The sequence below is a fragment of the Eufriesea mexicana genome, unplaced genomic scaffold (genome assembly GCF_001483705.2).
Source record: "Eufriesea mexicana isolate 0111107269 unplaced genomic scaffold, ASM148370v2 scaffold474474846, whole genome shotgun sequence".
In the NCBI taxonomy this organism is placed as follows: Eukaryota; Metazoa; Arthropoda; class Insecta; order Hymenoptera; family Apidae; genus Eufriesea; species Eufriesea mexicana.
The window spans coordinates 42,708-70,314 of record NW_016907973.1 but is presented as its reverse complement, the minus strand read 5'-3'; the positions used below and the strand labels follow the sequence as shown (position 1 = coordinate 70,314).

Below are 27,607 nucleotides of genomic sequence, written 5' to 3'. Positions count from 1 at the left end.
TTTTACCGATCACGGAGTATAATTGCACGCTTATTTTGCCTTCGTCGCACCACTCTAATTATCATTATTTACGTATACCGCTATGTTTAAGTATAGTCGGGCGGAGCGTCATAACGAGGTAGTAAATTATCGCGTCTAAGTGCTAATTGGCGACGAAACGATACAGTTGACGTCGACGCTTGCAGCGCTTAGCTATAGCTGTTTAAAGCGGAGCTGCGAAAGGGACGAAATTTTCCTGCCAATTTATCGCCACTGAGAGGAGACGAAAAAAGAAGAAGAGGCAAAAGCAACACCTAGAGCCTAGTTTTCGCGTCGCCGGGACACGACCGTGAACTTGCGTCGGTTTTCCCGACCACTCTCGACAAGAGGCCGCCTTTTTTCCACGACCCACTTCCCGCTCCCCCTGGATCATTCTTTAAAACGCGCCTTGTGCTTTTCCAAGGTAATTAAGCGGGTCGAAACGGGGCTAATTATTCCGCAGACTTCGAACTGTTTCGATGGTTCGATAGGGGATGAAAAGGCGGTGGGAATAAATCGCTTTGAGGCTGAAATGCGAAGAGTGGACGAGGATGAAGACTAGGGAAGCTAGAGGGTGACAAACGGAAAGGGAGACAGAGATACAGGAACAGATAGACAGAGACAGAGATGGAGAAATAGGGACAGAGGTAGAAGATGAGAGATAGAGGAAAAGAGACAGAGATAGAGAAACACAGACAGAGAAATAGAGACAGAGGTAGAAGAAGAGAGATAGAGGAAAAGAGACAGAGATAGAAAGACAGAGACAGAGATAGGGGAATACAGACAGAGATAGAAAGACGGAGATAGACAGAGGCAGAAATAGAGGCAGTGATAGAGGAAGAGAGATGGGGGAATACAGACAGAGATAGAAGAACAGAGACAAAGCTAAGGGAACTGGGAGAGAGAGATAGTGGAACACAGACAGAGATAGAAGGACAGGAGACAGAGAGACAGATATACAGAGATACATACAGACAGTGACAAAGAGAGACAGAGACAGACAAACAGAGAGATACAGAGGCACAGAAGCAGAGAGACACCCAGACAGCGTGACAAAGAGACGAAGAAAGGCGAAGAGGGAAAGTGAGGGAGAAAGAAAGGTGGGAAAAGAAGAGGAAAACGCGAAGGAGAATGAAGAGCGAGAGGACGAGGTGAACGGAAGAACGTTCTCCTTTGGTCGGAAACGGGGGGTCGATACTTCCGGCCGAGAAATATCGCCGATAAATATCCGCTTGTCGCCGATACGTAGATGCCAGATCGTGATATTTTGCTGCCCTGACGGTTCCTAATAAAGCAGCGGGACCAACTTTTCCCCCGGGAAAAAGGAGGCTATCGATCTCGAGTCGGGGGACCAGGAGGATCGCGCAGGATACCAAGTATACTGCAATTCGGGCCGATAAGCCGCGAGAAAGCCCGAGGGCGTGAATTAAGACGGATTTCGCGGCGACCACTAGGATCGATCGATCTTCGATTGATTAGCTGTTCGTGACACGATTACAGGCTACTCGTTCGTATTTGTCGAAGCTGACATCGCCCAGAGGGGAATAGCTTTCGGGTACTTCGTCGGGCTTTGTCGGTCTTCCTTTGCCGATCTTTGTCGATCTATCTCGATCTCTCTCGATCTCTCTTGATCTCTCTCGATCGTGGCGCGATTCCATCGCTGGGATAGGATCGTGCACTTTGTGTTCGCGGTTGACCCCGCGTAATCCGAGTTTCGTTGACTCGGCAGAGCCGTGATCGATTGCGTTTATTTCAAACGTAGGAAGTAGAAACAAATTTACAAATTTGTTATAAACAAATTAGCCGACGACGAGAAAACCGATTTATTATTTATTCTTCACTCGTTTGTGTTGTGGTAAAATTCAATAGCGAAGCAAACTCTACATTCCAGCGGTGTGGGGGCGATCCCGTCCCCCAATGCTCTGTCTTTTGTCACCAGTCGCCTTTTGTCACCAGTTTTCTGAAGACGTCTTTCGACCTGTGAGGCCATGAACAGGCCAGTTCTAACCATTCGCCCGTTGAATAAAGATCTACACAGTTTTTCCACAGTTTTCCACTAGCTACTCTTCCTTGCGTAATAACCCCCTTAACAGTTTATTTATTTCGAGCTCAAGTCCTTCGATTATTTCGTTCCGTTTTAGGAGAATTTATGTGTTGGAACCCGGATTTCAATATACAATACGGGTTCTAGCAACAAGGCCACGTTGGAAAAATACAAGTCGACGAAGAGAAAGAAACTAAAACTGAAACTGAAACTGACCTTTCGCAAATTTTGTGGGTGCTTATATAATGCTAGTTTTTGGTGGGGTGAAGATGACCATTGGCCTGTTCGAACCCGGATTTCAATATACAACACGGGTTCTAGCAACAAGGCCACGTTGGAAAAATACAAGTCGACGAAGAGAAAGAAACTAAAACTGGAACTGAAACTGAAACTGAACTGAACTGACCTTTCGCAAATTTTGTAGGTGCTTATATAATGTTAGTTTTTGGTGGGGTGAAGATGACCATTGGCCTGCTGGAACCCGGATTTCAATACACAACACGGGTTCTAGCAACAAGGCTACGTTAGAAAAATACAAGTCGGCGAAGAGGAAAAAAGCTAAAACTGGAACTGAAACTGAAACTGAACTGAACTGACCTTTCGCAAATTTTGTAGGTGCTTATATAATGTTAGTTTTTGGTGGGATGAAGATGACCATTGGCCCTTAGCGAAAGCAGGAGTGAGTCAATTGCTTTTCGACTCTGAAATTGGTCTACGTTTATCAGCCAGGCCCTTCTAGTGACTAAGGGCCAACGAATCGTTAGTCATCCAACATATGTTATTATTATTATTATTAATTTATTAATTTCGGCCCCACAGGCCAAGAAATGGACTTGGTTTACAATTATCCGTGCAAAGGGTTAATTACGGTACGATCTCTGACTTAGTATTTAAAAAAATATCGTCAGCTTTATAGCAGAAAATCTTTGAACTCCCACTCTCCTTTTGATCAAAAATCGTCGAGTGAAAAGGGTTAAGACACGTTTTCGGATTTAATTCCTGCAGAGGACAGAGCAAAGAGCGATACCGGACTAGAAAAACGGGAAAACGACGTGTTGACACATTCTGTACGTCAGACTTCCGTCAGACCAGCAGGTCGTGTTCCTTTGTGAACAAACGGTTAACCCATTTCCGGTGGAAGAACGTAGGCACGATACTCTTTGTTCTCTCCAACGTCGGAATAAGCGTGCAGCGCTTTCGTCGCGAAACGCTATGAAAATATGGAAGAAAGTTCAACAAAATTAACCTTCTTACAGAATTTCTAGATCCTTTCGGAAATTTCAACCCCGTCGCACTCGGCGAATTTTTCCCTAAGCTACAAAACCGACGATATTTTTTGAAATAGTAAATAAGAGATCGTATATAAATTGGCAGGTAGAATTATTCGAGAATTCAAACATTCTTAGGTTATTTTAAATTTGATATATTAATTAATAACGATCTGGAGAATTTTGTTAAACGGCGACTGAAAATCTCCAGTGCAGAGGATTAAACCTGGCGATTATTTACGAACCACATACTCGATGGTACTTGCATCGGTAAAACTCGCGTTTAAGCTTCTTTGCTTGAACAAAATAAAAACTAGGGAATATTCTGTAATTAAACCCAACTTAAAAATTAATTTGAGCAAAATTAAAAGGGAGGTATAATTATTTCAGCCGCAACGAGGAATTCGCGCGAAAATGAAATTCGAATCGACGTACGCTGATCTTTATACTTAAAATTTAATTCGGGCATAAAAGATTAGGTACGAATCAAATGTTTTAGTGGCAGAATTTAGGAAGAGGTATATTTGTTTAAATCGCGACGAGAAATTCTGGCGAAATTAAAATTCGAATGGATGAAACGGTTACGTGAAAGATAAAAATTTATTTTGAATATAAAAAGTTAGGTGAAATTCTTTGGTGGCAGAATTTAAGAAGGGTCAGAAAGGCGGGATTAATCACTTCTGCTGACGAATGGCTGAAGTTTACACGGTCTTTCCATTTTTGCAAAACGTTGCGAGCACAGGTAGATCTGGAGGATTGGCCAATTACGTACGAAATTCGAATTTGGCGACTTATCACGTCCGTGACACCTTTTTCGGCGCGGTGTCGGCCACCTGGACGATGGCAGCGTCGATTTTCAAGGCTGTTGGCGCGCCTCCCACCGAGAAACTTTCTAAGGTATCGGTGAAAAGCCCAGAAGAGCGATTCTCCTCTCGCCTGCGAGGTCGTCGAACGACGCCTGGCGTCCCACTCACTCGCTTGGCCGACATGCACGCGTGAAAAAACACCTGGGCTACGAAACGTGCTATAATCCGCCTTACAGGTATCCTTAATGGTGGCAAAATAGGTATTATAGTAGATTACAGAACAATAGATGATATAATAAAAATGGATAATTATAGTGATTTTATTTAGATACTATTTTCCATTTAAATCGTGATAATTAATTTTCATAATTTTGTTTCGGTTTATTCTGCTGGGAATAATTCTAAAATTTGGTATTTTTATATGACGGCTAGGGAATTTATGGGATCACTAATTTTATTTCTAGAAGTATTTATATTTTAGTTATAAAATTATTGTTTTAGTTTATGATATTGGAAATAACTATAAAATTTAGTATTTCTGTAGGACGCCTAGGGAATTTATAGGAACACTAATTTTATTTCTAGCAGTATTTATATTTCAATTAAAAAATTGTTTTACTTTATTATATTGGAAATAATTATAAAATTCAGTATTTTTGTAGGACGATTAGGGAATTTATAGGAACACTAATTTTATTTCTAGCAGTATTTATATTTCAATTAAAAAATTGTTTTACTTTATTATATTGGAAATAATTATGAAATTTAGTATTTTTATAGGACGGCTAGGGAATTTATGGGAACGCTAATTTTATTTCTAGAAGTATTTATATTTTAGTATATCAGATTGTAAATAATTATAAAATTTAGTATCTTTGTAGAACAGTTAGGGAATTCGTGTGGAATATTAATTTAATTTTTATCGGTACTTACATATTAGTTATAAAATTAATAATAAATAAAATTTCATTAATATTAAGAAAACTATAAAACTTTTTTTAATTTAATTTATTTAACAATAGTTAATTACCAATAAATCAAGATTTGTTTTTACGTATCTTATTAAAAAGTATAATATTTACTGATTTTATATAATCATAGAAAGTTACTAACAACAGATGTATGATTTATTTATAAAACTAATTACTACTATAGATCCAACATATAGAAATTTTAATTTACATCGTAATAATAATAACAATAATAATAATAATAATCAATTAACGGCAAATTTATTCGTCTCGCGCGTTTATCAGAAATTTTAGATATATACTAATTTTACCGTACATTAACGACAATTTCACGATTTCACTTCGCGAGATATCGATGGGGAATTTAACCTCAACGTCGTTAGTTCTACCTTTCGACTTGCCGAAATATTTCAGGCTCCTAAAATTATGGAAATGCGTTGGAAGGATGCGACGTTTAAGAAAGGCGAGCGTAGTGCTCGGGATGGAATCAAGGGACGAAAGATTTTAGCTAAATTGAAGGAGCCCGTGGAGGAGGAATTTTCTCTTCTCTTGCAGGATTTATCGAAACGATTACTATGGTTTGAGTGGTATTTAGTACACGGCATTCTTCTTCGTTTTAGAGCCCTCACCGGTGCTCAACAATCCATAACACGACGAGTTGCTCGCGCAACGAGGGTTCTCAATGCGAGATTCCTGTCGCATATAATAGTCATCTCGTACTTTAGGAACGCACCTTAAGCTCTCGAAATATAGCGAAACAGTCGGAAAAATCTGAGGTATGAAAGGAGAATGACACGTTCAGCGTCGAGACAATTAAACCAGCTTTGCCTTTGACGTCGAAATTATGTTTGAGGGAAGTTGCGTTGAAATTTAATATCAATTTGAGGATAATAATAATGATATTAATTTAATGTCGGTTACTTGACTTGCCAGGTCGTCGGTTCGTGGTTGGCAACACTGAATAAAATTCTTATAATGGGCACCGACTGTGGAATATTTGATAATGTTTTCTTCCTTCGAGAGTTTTAGATACCACTTAAACTGCAACTTGCAACTTATTTAATATTCAATTTTAAGAAGCTTTGCAGACCTCTTGAAACATAATTTTGGCACTGAAGTTAAAGCTTTATTAATTCCTTTCACGTTGAACGTATTTTATTGTTCTTATCGCTTTGCTATATCGTGGAATATTCAAGAAATAAGTCGAATAGTTAAAATTATTCACAATTATATTCCTTCAAGGAATAAAATATTTTATTAGACATTTTCGATTCATCGATACCTCAAATGTCGAATGGATCTAAGATTTTTGTAATAATTTTATTACATCGTTAAAGGTACAAAATTAATTCTTCCACAATCATGCTTTTCTAAAAAGCAACGTGTCACCCAAGGATAGATGCACCAGTGTAACAGCATTTATTAAAATTCGTCAAATGGCCCCAAGATTTTTATAATTTCGTTATACCGATAAAAATTTCGAAAATTAATCTTCGAACTACAGTCCCGAATAAATAAAATCGTAATAATTTTATTATATCGTTAAAGGGACAAAATTAATTCTTCTGGGCTACAATACGTGTTATAATCCACCTTACAGGTGGCAGAATGGGCACCACTATAGTAGATTACAGAACAATGGATGATATAATAAAAACAGATAATTATAGTGATTTTATTTACCGATAAAAATCTCAAAAATTAATCTTCAAACTACAATCTGGAATAAATAAAAATAAAATAAAAAGGTTCTCGGCTTGCTATCACCAGCTGACACGGTTCCCATTTTTTCCGCCACCATCGGTTCATTGAAATTCGTGGGATGACCCCGGCATGGACACCGGAAACGTCCGGCCTCGAGCATATTCCCGGCAACCGATTCGCGCATTTTCGTGCACGTAGGGCACATAATGAGCGTACGTAGCCCGCGAGCCGGCCTTGCGAGTATCGTTTGTGATGCGAGGTTGGCTCGTTATCTACCTGCAGAAGCGACAGATGCTCGACGCGTGACAAAGAGTTGATTGTTCCTTCGTGGTGTACGCAGATCACCGTGTCTACCGATCGTTGCTTTCCAAAGTCGATTCGCGCCGAACGAATCGATTTCGATACACTCGCGCGATTGTTCGACGTTTACCTCGTGGAACATGCTTCGCGTTCCCTTTGAGTGACGAGATTTTTATCGGGATATTTTGATCGTCATTTGTTTGCAATATTGAGAGATGACGGAATTTCGATAATCGGTGATCGAGAAATTCGAACTGATTTGGGACTCACGGGTGGACATGTGATATCGTTATCGACTTGGTATTCGAGTAATTTTAGTACTTATTTGAATCGTTAAATATTTTTGTGATACAATATCTCGAATAGAAGTATTCTTTTAGTTAAAAATTCCCTGTTTTTGGTTTAGTTTTTGCAAAATATTGTAGATATGCACATGTAAGTACACATGTGTAGATATTATTGCATACAATATCTCGAATGTGATTAATCTTTCAGCTAAGAATTCCATTCTTCTAATACACTGGGACATTTTTGTTGTATACAGTGTGTCTATAAAGTGATATATGTAGTTGACAAAAATAGATTAATTTCTGAAAATGTAGGAATAATATAAATATATATAAATATTTGTTATTCCTACATTTTCAGAAATTAATCTATCTTAAATATTATAAATATATAAATATATATAAATATTTATATTATTTCTACATTTTCAGAAATTAATCTATCTTTGTCAACTACATATTATATCACTTTAAAAATGTAGGAATAATATAAATATTTTTATATTATAAATTTTCAGAAATTAATCTATCTTTGTCAACTTTTTATATTTTCACTAAAATACTGATTAAAAAATAATTTCAAAAATCTTCCTTTTCTGTTACTCTTCTGAACCTCACAAGGGTTTATTAGCAATATGCACATGTTCGCGTATATTAACGTTACGACATTATAGTTGCACTAGTGACGCGTTGATTAGAGGAACAAATACAGTGAAGACTATACCTACGTACTAACGTAGAATACAAAATTACAAATCCAAGTGGTGTCTCTCAAAATTTATGCGACATAAAAGAAGCAAGGGAATAACTACCATAATCGTGTCTCCATTCCTAGGAATCGAAATCGACGTAACAATAATCAATTTATCTTCGACTCTTTCGACGTAAGAAGAAAAAAGTTTCCAATTTTCATTTTCACTCGAAAAGAAATAATTTTGTCAATTCAGCGATATTAAGTACGTCGCTTTCTAAGACCATGTAAGTCCAATTTCTCTATAATACGTTAAATTTCCAACGTTGTTAACCGCGAGAAACGTCGAATCGCGTTAATACGTAACAAGGACAGGCCTGTGGCGTAGAAATGTCGGCAAAAAGAGTGAAAGTTATGCGCGAGAAGAAGAGGCATTCCTTTCGAATGGGACACCCGGTATAGTCCGGTATCGCGGCTTCCGCGTGTACGGCAGAATTTATTTATTTATTTAACGAATAATATAAATCCGTTTAAAATAAACGAAGGAAATAAAATAGCGTTGATACATTGCAATCACTATGAAAAATCACCTGCACGGTGAATTTGCATCGTTGGTCGTACGATTGACGCGATTGTTAAAAATATACGTGTGCAGCAGTAGGCTACCAAAATGGCCGAAACGCGGAGGCCTCGGCGACTCGCAGCGCTTATAAAACCGTGGAAGGTGCGTCGTGAACGTCAGACCCGATAATTGCCCGGTCGTACACGTCTGTCACGGTGTAATTGTTGCGCGGCCAATTTGTTTCGAGCATTAACGATGGAACTACCGACGATTAATCTACGTTTATTTCTACCGGTGTAATCGGACCGTCAGGTTTCTTGAAACGACACGAAAAAATACGCGTTATCGGCGAATAAACGTTTACTCGCGATTTTTCTTTTCGACATTTTTCTTACTGTTGTACTAAAAACTAAATAGTAAAGTAAACTCTATATCTTAGGGATGTGAGAGCGATTCCTTTCCCTGCTTTTTGTCCTTTGGCAGCGGAGTGTCTTTTGTCTCCTGTTTTCCGAAGACGTCCTGCGACCTGCCTGGCCCTAAAAAGGCAGTTTTAACTGTTCGCCTGTTTATCAAAGATTTATACAGTTTTTCCACAGTTTCCATCGATTACTATTCCTTTGCATTATAACCCCTTAAGGCTTACTGATCACTATACCAAGTCTATATGTCTGCTTTTTGGTCCTCGTGATTATTCTCGATATTCTTTGTCTCCTTTCGTTTATTTCTCTATTTATTCTGTATTTATTTTCTATTTTTTCTCTATTTATTTCATATTTGCAATTGAACCTAAATTTAGATCCTCAGGAGCAGTAATTATTTTCGATATTTTCTGTCTTTATTAACAATTTCACGTTCGTTCTTTGTCCCTCTAACGTCTACGATGGGGAATTTTGACGAAAGTAAAAAATTTCACAGCAGCTACACTAACTACTTTTATACTTCTTCCGCTAAGCACCTGAATTTCTTCGTTAACATTCTTTCTCTTAATCTCGGAACTCGAGGTTCTCACATTCTTCCTCCGACATTCGGCAATTAAGCAAGTATGCATTCAGCATACGATTATTAACAGCTTCGTAATTACTCGAAATGAAAAATTCCCAGGAAACTAAAAATAAAAATTTCCACGCTAGTTCTAAGTATAATGCTATTTTTATACTTTTCTAGCAAGCATCTACATCCTTCTTTTCTTTTCTCACTGTGTTCCTTACACCTGACAATTAAAGAAGTATAAACTTTCTTTATATCACACCTACAATTACATTTTCAATTATGTCTCTCAGTTTACATTACAATTTCATTCATCTCGATTTCCTATGAAATTCAGCAAATAAAAATATAATAATTTCAATTCCAAATCAATGACAGCCTCGATGACAGATTTTACGCAATCAATTAAAAATATTCCATTCGTTGTTACAATATTATCACCTGTTACACAACAAACCCATAATTAATTAAATTTTCAATTATATCTCTCGTCTCCATACCAATATTCTTTCAATTCATGTATAGCCTGCTACACCCATAGTCAAGTGACCACTAGTTTCATCTTCCACGAAAAATTTCACGTTTATTCACTTTCCTTCGCAGTCTGTAATAACAGAATCTATATAAACATCAACAATTTCAATACAAGATTCACCGAGCATTCTTATCCCATTTCCGCTAAACTCTTTCATCGGTATTCTTCCGTCAATCCGAGAAGCTCGCCGTACTCTTCCATCGTTCCTCCGACACGCGGCAATTAACTAGAATTATCGCAAATTGGTACTCGATACACGCCACGAAACGTGCACAGTCGTGTGCAATTTACGTACGTCGGATCCGGCGACGTTCCTGCACTTCCGGTCGCGCTTATCCGCCCGTTTCCCCATCGGATCGTATATAAAACGTGTAAACCCGGGGAATGGAAATTGGTAACGGCGGAAACTCATTGCGATGTTTCGCGTTTTTATCACGACGGACGAGTCCGTTGCGAGCGTTTAAGAGAATCTTCCCGCTGTCTGGCGGATGAATCTCGCCTCGTCGTTTCTATAAAGGCGTTTCTCCGTGAGAAAGGAAAGAAGTAAAAAAAGGAAAAGAAAAGGGAAGCGGAGTCTCTGGATCGTTTCTACGAGAGCTCCCCTCTCTCTCTCTCTTTCTCTCTCTCTCTCTCTCTCTCTCTCTCTCTCTCTCTCTCTCTGTGTCTCTATAAAAAGGATGGAACCATGAAGAATCATCTCTGGTGAAAGAGGTGGCCTCGCGCAGCATCGTTTCTGCGAGAGAGCGTTCTTTTATATATATAAAAATGTGAGAGAGAGAGAGAGGAGAGGAGAAGTGGCAGAGCCACGCGAGATCCTCTAACGCTATTTTCCTGTACAAAGGATAGATTCGCGTAGAAAAATACGCGGCGAAGAATCAAATGGGCCCTAGTGGCCAGGTGAATGGGGGCTTTCGACTAAGAGAGGTCTGCATTTCAAATCCGTGAAAAGGGACCTGCGCATATACACCGACTGTCTCCTTTTTAATCTCGTTACGCTATGATTTCTAGGGAAAAAATGAGTAAGAAAGATCGATTTATCGTCGAATTTATTTATTCACCGTCGATGAAGAAGAAGGTTGAGAATAATAATTAATTAATAATATTTAATTATTGGAGAAAGGAAAAAAAATTATTTTCTTGTAAATGCTACGAGAAGAGAATGAGTTGATTGTATTCCTAAAGACACGAAAAATTAATACTATTACCCTATGTACCGGGTGAGTACATAGAAATGAAGAAACTCGTTATTAAAATAATAATTAATTAATAATATTTAATTATTGCAGGAAAGAAAGGTAATAGTATTAATTTTTCCTGTCTTTAAGAACAAAGTTAACTCGTTTTTTCTGTAGCATTTACAAGAAAATAATTTTAACTCGTTATTCAAATAATTAATAAAATAATAATTAATTAATAATATTTAAATACTGGAGAAAGGAAAGAAAATTATTTTCTTGTAAATGCTACGAGAAGAGAACGAGTTAATTGTGTTCTTAAAGACAGGGAAAATTAATACTATTATCCTATGTACCGGGTGAGTCGATAGGAACGAAGAAACTCGTTATTCGTTGGTTACGTGAAAAAGTGTTTGGAGCAAAATTTTTCACATTCGATGGGATCAGGAATATCAGATGGATGCATTTAGGTTAAACCTACCATGATCTAAATCATGGTTTCCAAATTTTCATTTCAAATTCCGCGAAATTCCACATTTAACGTTATCCTCCTAACCCCTTGCATTATGATCTACTTATGAGGTTTTGAGTATCATAAAATTGTTCAATTTTAATTAGCCATAATATATTTATTTTATTCGAAATAAAATTATAGAATTTTTTTAGGATTTATATAAATTTTGCCTGTGTTAAATTCACGAGATAGACTCCTCATCGTAGTGCAAAGAGTTAAAGAAGCCAGTCTTTATTACTTATATTATTTAGTAAAAATTATAATAATCCACGAATTTTCCTTCCATTTGAAGGTTCAAGGTTAATAAAACCTTACTTTATTAGAGATTATTAAATCTTCCTTAAAAACATATAGGAAGCTATTTAAAAAATTCAAGGTTAAATATCTTGAGTCCAGGAAGCACAAGAAATTTCAGTAAAAAGATCTCCTGCGTCCTCGATAGATAAGAAACTGTCTTATACGATCATTCCTACCGACTCGCTCCCTACAATTTATAAGTTTGAACAAACAGTTCGCGTCGAAGGCAGAAATTCGAAGTCTCGTCCTTGAATCTTGATGCAGGCCGGAGGTATTCTAGACGCTCGCAGAAATTTGACTTTCAAATAATTATGAATTGCCTTGCTCGATCCGATTCGTCGGATCTGTCGTTTCGCATAAGCTACGGAACCGTGTATAAACAAACCCAAGATTCCACGGCTCCGCTGGAAAATGGCGAAAAATTCACCTGTCGAATCGATGATCAAGGATCGACCCAGGATTCGCAAGAATGACGTGCAAAGATAAATAGATCCTTGTCGAAAAAGCAACAACGTATATTCGAATCTCGGTGCATTCTCTCCAAAAGCAATAGCCCAAAATGGCGCTGCAGCTGGTATTTCATAACCTAATACCCGTATAAATAAACCCAAGATTTCATGGTTCCGTTGGAAAATGGCGAAAAATTCATCTACCGAATCGATGATCAAGGATCGACCCAGGATTCGCAAGAATGACGTGCAAAGATAAATAGATCCTTGTCGAACAAGCAATGACGTATATTCGAATCTCGGTGCATTTTCTCCAAAAGCAATAGCCCAAAATGGCGCTGCAGCTGGTATTTCATAACCCAATACCCGTATTTCCGCAAGGGCAATATGCCAAAAGCGCCTCTGAAAGTCAAAAGAAAGTTTCGAAACGAAACTCCTGCAGTTCCTATCATAAACCATACCCGGTGTACTTTGAATATTACACGCGCGCAGTGTCGAACGAGACCCGTCGAAATCCCGAGTAACCTTCGCTATTCCAATCAGCTCGAACAGGGCCACGTTTCCGGGGACGTTCAATTTCGTCTGAAATTGCTCGCGACACGGAATTTCCCGGGAAATAAATTATTTGCGTGGCATAAAAATAACCCGCGTCGCATCGATTCGGCCGCCATTTCGCTGCGGGGCCAATACCTAACTCGGATGCACGATCGTCACGGGATATTGAATTAACCATTAACGAAATTAATTAAGGATTAAGGAGAAAAGAAAGCGCGTAAATCGAGGTCTTTCGATTTTGGATCGCGGTGGACATTTATGGTTGTGCCTCTTTGTTTATTGTTCACCCTTTGCGGATGAATATCGGGATATACGATACGTGGCATAATTTTATTTCTTAGGCCGAATGTCGCGAATATCGTGACAGAAAAATTTAATTTGGAAACTTTTTATTTAAGAAATGATCTATTGTACTGATATATAATATTTCGTGATCAAGAGCATAAAAAATTTGTGCGTGTACTATTGTTCAAACAACATGACACGCGTTAGTGAGAAGAAAATTCTGAGATCAACGATATACACGATATTTACGTATATCGGAGTTACGGACCATGGTGGCGCTAGTGAGTTAAGCGGAAAAGCGCTTACTCTCGACAGGATTAAAATTTTTATTCTTCAAGGGGTTAACTCTGTACAAAAAAATTAGGAATCCTTTATTACGTGACTTAAATATTTATACACACAGACACACTTTATTTTTTAAATAATATTTTATTTATTTATCACCATATCGTTATACCGAATTGAATAGCTACCATTCTATCGGTACACGATTATTCTAATTTATTTGATTCATTTTACCAATTTTATCAGTAACATTATTAATTTATTTCGCGAATTTTATCTCGCTTTTAACTTTCGCGTAACAGTGAAGCGTTCTATAACACTTTTCTCGTAACGAAATGAAACTCGAGTTACGGAAGGTTGAGCTATGGAAGGAAAACTTTACCAAGGTTTGTTACCAGTTATCGATATATTCGATTTGTCCTTTTGGTAGTAAATACGTCGGACGTGGAGAATGGCGGATGGATTGGAACGAAGAGCGCGGGACAGAATGGCGCTCTTGACATTAGGCGTGGCAAGAAAGTTGCGATTCCGTTCTCGTAAGAGAGCACGCTATCCTGACGGTAAATGTCTTCGCTAGTTGTTCCCTCGTGTCGTGGAAATTACCGTTTAGCTCTTGCAAAGCGTTTGTTTCAATTGTAATCGCGTTTACGTGGCTAGGAAAATCCGCTTCCGAGACTTTGGTAAAATGGCACCTCGCGAGCTCGCTCGTGAAATGATCCCAAATATCGAATTCTTCAAATTTTACCAAATTTCGTACAATTTATTTCCCCCCACTCGATGCAGCATCGACGAAATTCGTCGAAGCACGAGCATTTTTAAGATCGAGTTTCGTATCTCTTTGCTGTAAAATAAATTCCACGACGACAAATGAAACGGGCGTAAAATAAAAACGAGCGAATGGTAACTTTACCGTGTAATAAAATTATACCGTTAGCTTTTCATTCGATTTATTTTTTCTTTTATCTTCTTTTTTTTTGGACGTTTTTCGAGCAAGTCTCGATGAAACGAATCGCGCGGCGATTATAAAAGCAGCGGTATGAAATAAAAACGAGTAGTAACTTTATCGAATAATAAAATAATATTCGATTTCGAATACCGCAAATTTTTCCGCGCTTTTCCAGCAAGTTTTAATAAAATAAATTACGATTAAGCGACGACCGCGAACGATATCTGTAAAATAAACACGAATAAGTGGTGACTTTATTACACGATATAATACGATAAAAATTACACCGTCAGATCGACGTTGATACCATAAATTTTTCCAGCTTCCCGCGAAATTTTTCATAAAATAAATTACAATAACGGATCGGTGTAAGATAAAAACGAGCCACTGACTATTTCGCGGAATAATAAAATCACGTTATTACATTTCCATCGAGGCCGCAAATTTTTGACACTCTCGTGACAAATATAAATAAACAACACGCCGATAACTCACACGGGAGTCCCTAACGGAGAATCTAGTTTGCTTCATAAATATTTCATAGGTGAACAGGCCGAAGGCTTTTCAGCTACACCTACTTCCTTTCACAAATTTATTATTAACAGCAGCGAATAACCACAGGAAGTAAAAGGAGCCTGACCATAACACGTCGTTCCAACCTTGTGCAAAACCAAGTACCAATTACCATTTGCCATTAATCCCGAATATTAGGACTCAGGACGACGTATACTTGTTCTCAACTGGTTCTCTATTAGTCATGCACGCTATATCGTTTCTCTCAAAATTTTTATAAACAACTGAACGATTCGAGAATCGAAGAAGGATGAGCTACGCTAATTCAGGGTGCCTAATTCCAACCTGCGTCTTCGGGAAACAATATTGTATTTGTGTAAGACGAGGAGAGATGGATGGAAAAGTAAGACTAAGAAGAATTCTGCTTTACTTTTTTACATCCGGTACAGTGCTGTCTAACTTCCGCTCTCCGATCTGGTTTTAAACGTTGGTTATTTCTCGTTTAACAGTAGACCCGCCATGGTCAAATGACCGGTGAATGGAACAGAAGTAGAAGTTTTAAAAAATGGAATAATGGGAGACGTATATCAGAAGAAAAATCGCGAAGACGAGTGATCGAGGTAATAATTTTGAAGACAGAATTTTTAAGACAGCAGTTGTGCGAACTTGCAATAGTTGGAATCTCTGCGTGGTTACCTCCGCGCGATTAGGGTTGTACACCTATTATCGATTAATCAGCACGAGAGCATTTGGTATTCCTGGGACAAGTTTTATGGTCTTGAGAGCTAAGGTCAGTACCAAGGGCGTGTAAAGGCGTTAACATTTTGTGGGCGTCCCTGTTATTTCGGTGGTTTGGTGGTTCCTATGGCGTTAGCACTTGGTATTCCTTTGATCGTTGTACTATGATAGGGTGTGGTATGGAGAAGGATGAAGGGACAGGGAAGAAAGCGTTTCGTCCTGGGAATGCTAGTGGACTCATCGGTAAGATTTTTCTAGCAGGCCCTATCTTAGACGGGGGTACTTAGTTGTGTAAGAATATATAAGATTATGCGAGCTCCGATTGCCGATAAGGCAGCGTGAGTGAGGAGCACGTCCGACAGAGCACGTCTCTCCTCGACAACTGACCCAGGATTTTTGGGTTTTCTTCCACAGTCGGAAAACTCTGTCTTTCAGGCCACGTCATAAATTATTTACGTCTACTCCAACATCTAGGTCCGAGCTGATCCACGTGCCAGATTAAATATTTCGAGGAAGATATTGGGCCCTTGTTTGGGGCTTCTAACAGCCGACCTTGAGCATCCACTTTAAGCAGCATAGATGATTACGTGGCCGTTTTGTTTATATTTCCCGTCAATTTTCATTAAACGGAGTACAGAGACGTGTCAGATACACTGTTTCATTGATGCCTGTAACTCGCAACACTGTCAGATAAATTTTTAAATTTGGGGAAAATTTGGGTCCGGTTTACCTTATGATTTTATCCAAGAATTGGATCATGGTAAAAGACATTCGACAGACAAGTGTGGAATGCTGGACATATCTCGGTGTATGAGTACCAACAGTGTCATGGAAATCATAGGACCGTATTAGGTATGCGACACCAGGTCTGCACGCACTTATGCTTGCAGACGAGGCCCCGAGCCATCTAAAATTGCCGAGGACATCGTGCCTCGAACTGTGGTCACTGGCTTTGGCTAGGTTTGAGTTAGTTCTAGGTTAGGATGTAATGGATGTAGGATCCGAGATATCGTGCACGGAATCTTGCTTCATACGCGATTCACTCGCACGCTTCTTATGAAAGATCGATTTTTCCTCCTAGCTAAAGATATTTTCCAACATCGAAGATAGTTGGTGGATCTCTTTCGTCGATCCTTTGAAAATTCTTTAAAAATGGTGTCGCTCTTCAACACTCTGTGTCAATTTCATTGTACACTTTGCACACAGCCATTATTTCTGACCTTTAACTCGTGTCCCAGGCCAAAAGTGCTTTCTTAAAATACCACGGAAGATGATCGAACTTGCATCCTCTCGATTTGAATAACTGCGAGGAGTCACGTTCCACGACAAACCAATTCAGCCGGGAATCGATAGCGTCCACTCGAGCCATTAAAGCCGCGCTTTGAACCCTTCGAAATTGCTCGGAAGAACGGAGAAAATGGTGGAGGAAGCCGGGTTTTCGATTCGTTGCGCAATCCATCGACGTTCCGACCTTTTCGCGTGATCGTCTTGCTGTTTGCTTCGTCGTCGGCGTGATTATTCGAACGCGCGAGTGAGATTCGATAATTAGCCGACGATCAGCGGTGGAAATCGGCGCGGAATCGGCGCGGAATCGGCGCGGAATCGGCGAATCGTTGGCATCGATCGCGGTATCACCTGTCGTTCCGCGGATCGGCGAGGAGAAGAAAATTCCGCGCTCACCTGGTCGTGGCTGTGTAACCTTTCGCGGTTTGCGCAACCGATATACCGATATGAATACAATCGAGCGAGCCGCGCGGATGCTTTCGCCCGTAGCCAAGCGAGGAAAGGTGGAAAAAAACGCGAGGAAGAAATCGCGGCCGATCGAGCATCTGGATCGATCTTTCCTCCAACGATCGCGGCGAAATTGCTATTCGTATTCGCGATTGCGTCGGTTCTGTTTTGTCACCGGACTTACGTAAGTCGATCGATCGTTTTGACACGGTCTTGGTAGGTCTTGGTCGATTTTTGTCCGTGTTGGGCGATCTGTGCCGATTTTAGTCGACTTTGGCGAGTTTTAGGCGGTTTTAGATTATTATAGTCGATTTTATCCGATTTTAGAAGACTTTATCCGATTTCAGACGATTTGAGTTGATTTGTGACGATTTCAGACGATTTTAGCCGATTTTAATCGACTTCGATGCATTTTAGTCAATCCTAATCGATTTTGGTAGATTTTTGTCGATGTTGGGTGATCTGTGCCGATTTTAATCGACTTTGGCGAGTTTTAGGCGACTTTAAATAATTTTAGTCGATTTTACCCAATTTTAGAAGACTTTATCCGATTTGAGTTGATTTGTGACGATTTAAGACGATTTTAATCGACTTCGATGCATTTTAGTCAATCCTAATCGATTATGGTCGATTTTTCTCGATGTTGGACGATCTGTGCCGATTTTAATCAACTTTAGCGAGTTTTAGCCGATTTTAGATAATTTTAGTCGATTTTATCTAATTTTTGAGGACTTTATCCGATTTTAGACGATTTTAGCTGATTTTAATCGACTTCAATGCCTTTTAGTCAATTCTAATCGATTTTAATTCGGTTTCAGACGATTTTAGTCGACGTTGATCACCCTTAATGCATTATACTTGTTTTCAAAGGATTTTACCGGATTTTAGACGATTTTAGTCGATTTTAATCGACTTTAATGCATTTTAATCGGTTTAATTGCATTTCATTACGTTCCATTGGATTTTAGTAGATTCTAAAGCATTTTAATCAATTTCAGCCAATTTCAGTCGACTTCCTCCAATTTTCGCCAACTCTATCGTGTTTTAGTAGATTTCTAACGCATTTTCGTAAACTTTCATGCAGCCCAGTCACCTTTAATCGATTCCACTGCGCTTCAATAGATCTTAGTTATTTCCAGCCAATTTCACACGATTATCGGCAATATCAGCCGATTTTAATCGACCTCGACCAATTTTTGTCAATCCTACTCGATTTTATTCCACTTCCACCGATTTCGCTTAATTTCAGTTACTCTCATTCTCGATCGCAATCGATTTTAAGCCCATCGCGAACGAAAGCTGTTCGAAAGTTGTCGAGGAGATGCAACCTCTCGGTCGGACACTTTGGATTCGTAGTTTTTCTTCAGGAAAGTTTCTCTCTGTTTAGCTCTCTTAGCCATTACCGATCTTCGAACATGAACGCAACGAATCTTCGAACAAGAATTTCGTATCCTTCGAGCACAGGTGTTAACGTTAATCCTAGCACGATTGGTTAAATGTTCAACAAATGGAAAAATAAAAGAAGAAAATCCTAAAAGAAAATGTAAAGGGAAAAATATCGAAAAATTAATCACATGCGAACGTTGGATACGGAATTTTTAATTAAAATATCGTAAATGCTTGTTTGCTTCGTGACACAGTTTAGCAATAATCAAAAAGAGTTTAGTCACTGTAGTCGCCATATTTGTTATTAAAATGAGATTATACGAAGAAAGCGGTTGGTCGATCAGTGATGAGTCTATATATGTATATAAAAAGGTAAAACAACTGCAAATAACTATCCTAACGACTTCCTCTGACCTCTCGCTGCCAAGCTCCACGTAACACTCTCTTCTCCAGAAAACCGTCCCTCGCTTTCTCTAATTTTTCCCTTAACTACTAAATTTACCGTGACCAGTCAAATGACCAGTAGACGAAGAAATGAAATAAGAAAAATTTGAAAAAAAATGGAACACGAGGAAGTATTGAAAAATTGATTATACCTATATATATATTGACAGAGAATAGCAAAGACAAGTGATTACAAAGTGACAGCGTTGAATGAGAAATTTTTAATTAAAAATTTAAGAAACGTCATTTGGGCCCTGATAGATATACTGTAAAAATTTTCCTTACCCTTTTGATCACTGAAAATATCAATGGCCTGATGATTGACGAATGCTTGTCCTCATGAGCCTAGCTCTCATATTATCCTATCGTCTTTGCTTCTTTTCTGCTTTATAGTCTCTTTTCACTTAGGATTCTTAATACCTACGACACTACAGCATTATCAAGATCCTGATAGCTTTAGTGTTAAAGCTTTCCTCAACTCTTCGATCACCAAAAATCCCTATGGACCTAGCTTTTGTCTTGCCCCTCGTCTTCGCTTCTTTTCTTCTTTATAATCGCTTTTCGCTTAGGGTTCTTAATATCTATGATACTGCCAACTTACCAAGGCCCTGGCAAGTTAGTCTTAAAACTCCCCTCACCTCTTCCATCACCAAAAGTCCATATGGACCTAGCTTTCATCTTGGCCCTAGTCGTTGCTTCTTTTCTTCTTTATAGTCCCTTTTCGCTTAGGGTTCTTAATACCCATGACACTATAACGTTATCAAGACCCTGGTAGGTTTAATCTTAAAACTCCCCTCACCTCTTCGATCACCAAAAGTCCCTATGGGCCTAGCTTTCGTCTTGGCCCTCGCTTTCGCTTTATTCCTCCCTTATAGTCACTTTCCACTTAGGATCCTTAATACCTCCAACACTATGGCATTAATCAGGAAGAGTTTAACGTTAATCAAGACCCTGATAGATTCACTATCAAAACTCTCTTCACTTCCTTGATCACCAAAAGTCCCTATGGACCTAGCTTTCGCCATGCCCCTCGCTTTCGCTTTATTCCTCCCTTATAGTCACTTTCCACTTAGGATCCTTAATACCTCCGACACTATAGCGTTAATCACGAAGAGTTTAGCGTTAATCAAGATCCTGATAGATTCAGTGTTAAAACTCTCTTCATTTCTTTGATCACCAAAAGTTCCTATGGACCTATAGTTTTCGTCTTGTCCCCTTGTTTTCGCTTCTTTCCTCTGTAGTCTCTTTTAGGATTCTTAATACCTACGACACTACAGCGTTATCAAGGCCCTGGTAGCTTTAGTGTTAAAACTTTCCTTATCCCTTCGATCACTAAAAATCCCTATGGACCTAGCTTTCGTCTTGTCCCCTCGTTTTCGCATCTCTTCTCCTTTATAGTCCCTTTCCGTTCAGGGATCCTTAATACATACGACGCTACAGCGTTGATCGAAAAGAGTGGAGCGTTGATCAAAAAGAGTGGTTATTCTCGACACCGGCAGGACGAAAATAAGATTTCCGGGGAACAAAGGGGTGGATGGGTTAGGTGTCGGTGGCCAGATCCGCGCGGCTAATTAAACGACGTCGGCTCGATTAATACACCGAAGGAAATTAGATCGGAGGTAGCTACGCTTCCTGCTACTCGCGACACACGTTCGGCCTTTCACGAACGCTTCAGATAAGCGTTTATCAAGCCACGCTATCGCGTTTGGGTCCGGTCGATACCGCAACATCTGATGCATTTTAAGCGTTTAATTATATACCAGTCACGATAACCTTATAGAAAATCTCTTTTCGCGTATTGCAACGCTTATCCAGTGAAATATAATCGAACATGATCCTTCATACAGACTCTTAATCCTATTTATTATTTCTATATAGAAATATACCTGTCAGGATGCAAATGCTGGTTTTTAAATCTTTAAACAACGAATGCAAAATTTTTAATCAAAAGCCTAGAAATAACTATAGAAAAAGTTCAATCGACGCGAAAAGACATAAACTCTCATTACCTTCGATTATCTCGAGGAAAATTCCATGCCGGGAGAACCAAATATCAACCAGCATGTCCACTGAGAAGTTAGGGTTAATTAAAAATTTCACATTGAACGTTGTCGCTTTAGTCATTAATCTTTGTGATTTTTCTTTTCACTCAGATATAATCAATTTTTCGATATGTCTTCGTGTTATATTTATTTTTTACCAAAAATTCGTAGATCAAAGTATCCTCAAAGACGACGTTAGGCCAGAAGGAGCACTCCGAATTGGTGACCATAGTCGTCTCTAAGGTTAGGCAACCGCAGGCGCCACGAACAACGAAAGTATGAAAACCAGCAGACCCGAAGGCCAGACACGAAGGTCGAAATAAAAGCGATTAGAACATTTTCAAAACATACCAGAATTAGCGTGACCATGTCCAGTGCCAGTGCTGTTGGTCGCCGAGTGCACAGCGTTGGTGGCCGCGTTGGCGACATGTTTCAGCGCGCTTATCACCATCATATCTCTCGTCACGCTCAGCTATCCCATGCAGGATAGCCAAGACCTCGATATCCAAGTAATCCTTTCGAACCAGAACCAAGTATACACCCAACAGTCCCTCGGACAGTCCCAGAATCACCCTAGTACCCCGAACCTCTCATCACGTCCCATAAACGATCTTCTGGTAGTCCTCGGAATGATCCAAGAACGATCCACGTTCCAGCGCGAAGTTGTCAACTCGGTTTCTCGATCAGTCCTCCACGGAATTTCCTGACGAGTCGAACTTCAACGATTTCGACTTCGTCGAGCTCAAATGCACCTAGCTAGACTCAAACGAGAGCCCAAATCCGTTGATTCTGACTTTTTCGAACCCAATTTTGTCGTACTCTGACTCTATTGAATGTCTAAATCCGTATAGTTACACTGTGATGAACTCAAATCCTTCTAGTGAGATTCCAATGGGCTCAAAACCACGTAGTCAGACTCTGATAAGTCCAAAGCTATCTAGTTTAACTCTAGGGAGTCCAAATCCGTGGATTCCGTCTTCTTCGAACCCAATTTCGTCGTACTTTGCCTCTGTTGAATGTCTAAATCCGTGTAGTCATACTATGATGAACTCAAATCCGTATAGTAAGATTCCGATGAGCTCAAAATCACGTAGTCAGACTCTGATAAGTCCAAAGCTACCTAGTCTGACTCTAAGAAGTCCAAATCCGTCGATGGTGACTTCGTCGAACTTAACTTCATTGCAGTCTGCCTTCAAAAATTCGTAGATCAAAGTATCCTCAAAGACGACGTTAGGCCAGAAGGAGCACTCCGAATTGGTGACCATAGTCGTCTCTAAGGTTAGGCAACCGCAGGCGCCACGAACAACGAAAGTATGAAAACCAGCAGACCCGAAGGCCAGACACGAAGGTCGAAATAAAAGCGATTAGAACATTTTCAAAACATACCAGAATTAGCGTGACCATGTCCAGTGCCAGTGCTGTTGGTCGCCGAGTGCACAGCGTTGGTGGCCGCGTTGGCGACATGTTTCAGCGCGCTTATCACCATCATATCTCTCGTCACGCTCAGCTATCCCATGCAGGATAGCCAAGACCTCGATATCCAAGTAATCCTTTCGAACCAGAACCAAGTATACACCCAACAGTCCCTCGGACAGTCCCAGAATCACCCTAGTACCCCGAACCTCTCATCACGTCCCATAAACGATCTTCTGGTAGTCCTCGGAATGATCCAAGAACGATCCACGTTCCAGCGCGAAGTTGTCAACTCGGTTTCTCGATCAGTCCTCCACGGAATTTCCTGACGAGTCGAACTTCAACGATTTCGACTTCGTCGAGCTCAAATGCACCTAGCTAGACTCAAACGAGAGCCCAAATCCGTTGATTCTGACTTTTTCGAACCCAATTTTGTCGTACTCTGACTCTATTGAATGTCTAAATCCGTATAGTTACACTGTGATGAACTCAAATCCTTCTAGTGAGATTCCAATGGGCTCAAAACCACGTAGTCAGACTCTGATAAGTCCAAAGCTATCTAGTTTAACTCTAGGGAGTCCAAATCCGTGGATTCCGTCTTCTTCGAACCCAATTTCGTCGTACTTTGCCTCTGTTGAATGTCTAAATCCGTGTAGTCATACTATGATGAACTCAAATCCGTATAGTAAGATTCCGATGAGCTCAAAATCACGTAGTCAGACTCTGATAAGTCCAAAGCTACCTAGTCTGACTCTAAGAAGTCCAAATCCGTCGATGGTGACTTCGTCGAACTTAACTTCATTGCAGTCTGCCTACGATGAGTCCAAATCTGTATAGTCCGACTCTGACGACCCCAAATCCGTCTACTCTGTTGATCCTAAATTCGTCTACTCAAACTCTGTTGAACTTAAATCCGTCTAGTCAGACACTCAGATGACCCCAAATCCACGTAGTCTGACTGTGTCAGGTCAAAATCCAAATCCGTCTATTTCGTTGATCCAAATTGGTCTAGCCTTTCTCGGATAGGCTCAAATTGGCCTAGCCTTTCCTCGACGAGTCCAAATTAGTCTAGCCTTCCTCTGCTAAGTCCAAATCCGTGTAATCCGACTGTGATGCGTGGAAATCCTCGCAGAAGGGCTCCGATAAGCCGAAATCCGTGGAGCTGGACTCTATGAAGCGTGAACAGCCGCGCGGAGGTCGCGGCGTGAAAAACGCGGACAGGACTGGCTCGGAATGGCTCGGAATGGCTCGGAATGGCTCGGAACGGAACAACAGCCGGTCGTGACTGTCGTCTAGGCGCGACTAAGTCGTTCCAGCACGTAGGGAACGCGAAAGCCAGCCGCCGCCGCCGGCACGCACACACGGAGAGGCCGTCGCCCCTCTTTTCTTCTTTCGGCCTTCTTCGCCGGAGTTTCACCTTCGCGGAAGTCTCGCAGCCGAGGGCCGCGCGTGTAGGTGTCGGACACCGGCGGATCCACTCTGTTTCGCCAGACCAGAGGCGGATGACCCGCAGCAGCGTTACACGCCGCGGGCTTCGCGATAATCGAATTGTTAGGCTCGACGCTTCTGCCTTTTCGACCCAGTTCCTGCAGACCAGCTCTCTTCCTGGAGCTGTGTCCGCTTGTTACCACTTGGATCAATCGACGAGGTATTCGGGCTGACTCCGGACTTGCCTGTTTTGCGCGCTGGCAAGATGTTTCCAGTGTTTTCTACGGTTTTTCTGCCCGTTTTATGGTTTCCTGCGGCCGCAGAGCAATTACGATGCCGAAATGACGAGGAATTCCGATTGCGAATGAGAATTTCTTTTTGGTGATCTCAGTGATCCTAGTGATCCATGGACTCGATGATAACGGGAGTTTATGACAGTTTTCTTTGGTGATTTTATGGTTCCTTGGGGTTGCAGTGACAGGGTGATTGTGAGGTACAAAGAGGATTGAGAGTGTACTTTATCGGTGATTTAAATGACTCATGGATATTTGTGTCAGTTGAAAGAAGTTATAGTGAATAAGATAGTCATCAGACCTGGTTCTTTTGACAGAATTTAGGGAATAGGATATATATATTCCACCTAGAATCAATCTCCGTTCATCAATAATTATTTTCCATTTACACTTGAGTCTCACCTAAACGCACACCTCAATTTAACAGCGGAATAATCGATCTGCGCTATATAATAAAATGGACTACATACAAATGGCGCATAAATTAAAAATAATTCGAGCAATGCGATAAAGACAAACATGTACGTAATATTAATTTTCACCAATTAGAAAAATGAATTATTCCATACCAGTTAATTATAATAATCGAACATACTTCTAGTATTCGAACTACTTCCTTTACAATTACTATTCTAACATTAATTTTCATTTAAATCCCCATACATGATAATTACACGATACCTAATTTTTCCCATAGTACATTTATACTATTAATATTAACCCCTTGCACTGCGATTTGATTCTAGAAAACGGTGTATCGAAAAATTATTTAATTCGCGTTAATCACTATACTTCTGTCCCATTCGAATTATACAAAAATTTTCGAGTCAACAAGACTTCGCCACGAGTTACACTCGTTAGTATAGTAATTCCAGATCATTCGATCACTTAACCCTTTGCACTCGACGATTTTTCAGCTAAAGAATTCAAAAATTTTCTGCTACAAAGCTGACGATATTTTTTTGAACAGTAAATCAGAAATCGTATAATAATTAACAAGTAAAATTATTTCATTTCACTACCTCGCACACCAAATTTGAGGTATTAATGAATGTCGATCTTCGAAATTTTGTTAAATGGCGACTGGAGGGCGCCACTCGAGTGCAAAGGGTTAACACTAGAACTACCAACCTAGTCAAAATGACTGGTCCCAGAATTTTCCTTTTTGCAATCACCGAACACATACACCTGCTTTAACCACTTACGCTGGAAAAACGTGCCACACACGTCGTAATGCTTCTATCGCAGAATCGCTAACAACGTGGTATATACGTGGTCAATTGTCACAGGAACACTGGGCCGTTCTGGCACACGCGTCTGTGAATTTCTTGCCAGCGCAAGTGGTTAAGAATAAAATTGGTATCAACTCGTATTAAGAAAGAACTGTAATCGATATATTCACTCGTATTCATCGTACCTAGCTGAAATTACTATAATCTGTGCACGTTATAGTTAGGTGCCCATTAAAGATCGGTAGTTCTAGTGTTAATCATCGTAACCACGAAATTTGCCATTGACATTCCATTAAAAAATCATCTTCCCCGATAAACGCTGACGCCACTTCTCCCGGGCCTCTTTGAGCGACCGGTTGAGATCGGGGTTAATAAAATCGCGTTTGCGTCGATAAGTATAGGCGCGAGTGCCTTAACGGGGTTAATTGGTTTCCGCGTGATTACGCGAACGAAGCGTCTGGGAAAAAGATACTCGCGAAAACGATATTTCCTTTTTCGAGGGCCGCTGGAAGCCAGACGAAAATCGCGCACGAGGTTAACGGGGAATTTCGCGTTAATTAGCGGCACGAGTAAGGCAGGCAGTTGGTTCGATTTTCGAAATCGACGCGGGCCACCGACTTCGATTCGTCCAACGCCTCTACCTCCTTGCGGAGAAATCGCTTATTAACGCTCCTTCCTTCCTAGCTCCTGCTCGCTAACTATACCTCATGTCAACGATTTTCGAATTTCTTGACACGTTCCTTGATTTTTTGAACATTTCTTTTGGAGATCCTGGCGAAAATTGCGAATTTTAGAGAAAATTCGGTATAATGGAGAATGTGATCTTCGAGAGGTATAGGTTATAGTAATTAATAAGAATTATAGTTTTCGAAAAATGGAAAGAGACTAGTATTTTCTACTAATTATAATTTCTTTTTTAAGTTTCAGTTTGGGTACAGTCTGTTTCTTATTTGCGAGTATTAGTATGTAGCGAGTATAGTAATAATTCGACCATTTCATTGGAGAATTAAAGTCTAAATATGTCGACCAGTAACAGTCTAATTACTAAGTATCACTCGTGTTTGCATTCTGTTGATGAGAGGAAGGCTAGCTAGGTGTGCTCGTTTCATTTGATTTCACTTTTAGTAATAACATATGCTGACATGGTAGTTGTACAGGTTATGTTCGAACTCTTCTTATTCTAAATGAAATTTGTGGTCAATAATCAATATCGAGGTTAACGATTATCGCTAATTTATGGCATTATTTTATTGAACGTTCATGTATTTTGTTTTTATATAGGATAATATGTCTTTTTCTTATCAACCGAGAGTACACATAACCTAAAAGGAGAGGCCATTTTGAAGCGTCGATTACAGCGCCATCTCCGCGTGGATTTTAATATTTTTATTTCAATTATCTCAGTGTCTAGGAAGATTAAATTTTTTGGTATAAATAATAAGAATAAAGAGTCGTACAGGTGAAAGGAAATTAAAAAGGAATAGTAAGAAGAGGGAGATAAAGTTGTTTTAAACGAGAGTGCCAGGAAAAAGTACCTTTACTCCCTGATGTATGGCTCAAAGCCTCTAAATTAGGTTAGATAATAGTGTGAATAGAGTTTAGAGGCAGATAGTGGCATGGAGCCAACAATGAAATAGGGCAGATAACGGGCAAGGTCCATGATTTACGGTATTTATAAGACTATAGTAATAATTAATAGGGAGAAAAA

General features: G+C 39.8%; 1 protein-coding gene across 1 annotated transcript in view; it reads right to left on the bottom strand.

Annotated features, from left to right (window-relative positions):
- Positions 1–22,072, bottom strand: part of LOC108550798 (tyrosine-protein kinase Btk29A) — an 86,081-nt gene extending 64,009 nt beyond the window's left edge. The window contains exon 1 of the mRNA XM_017904666.1: positions 21,885–22,072. Within this exon, the coding sequence (XP_017760155.1) occupies positions 21,885–21,987 (103 nt within the window). The 5' untranslated portion in view covers positions 21,988–22,072. The remainder of the gene's footprint in view (positions 1–21,884) is intronic.
- Between the last annotated feature and the right edge of the window lie 5,535 nt (positions 22,073–27,607).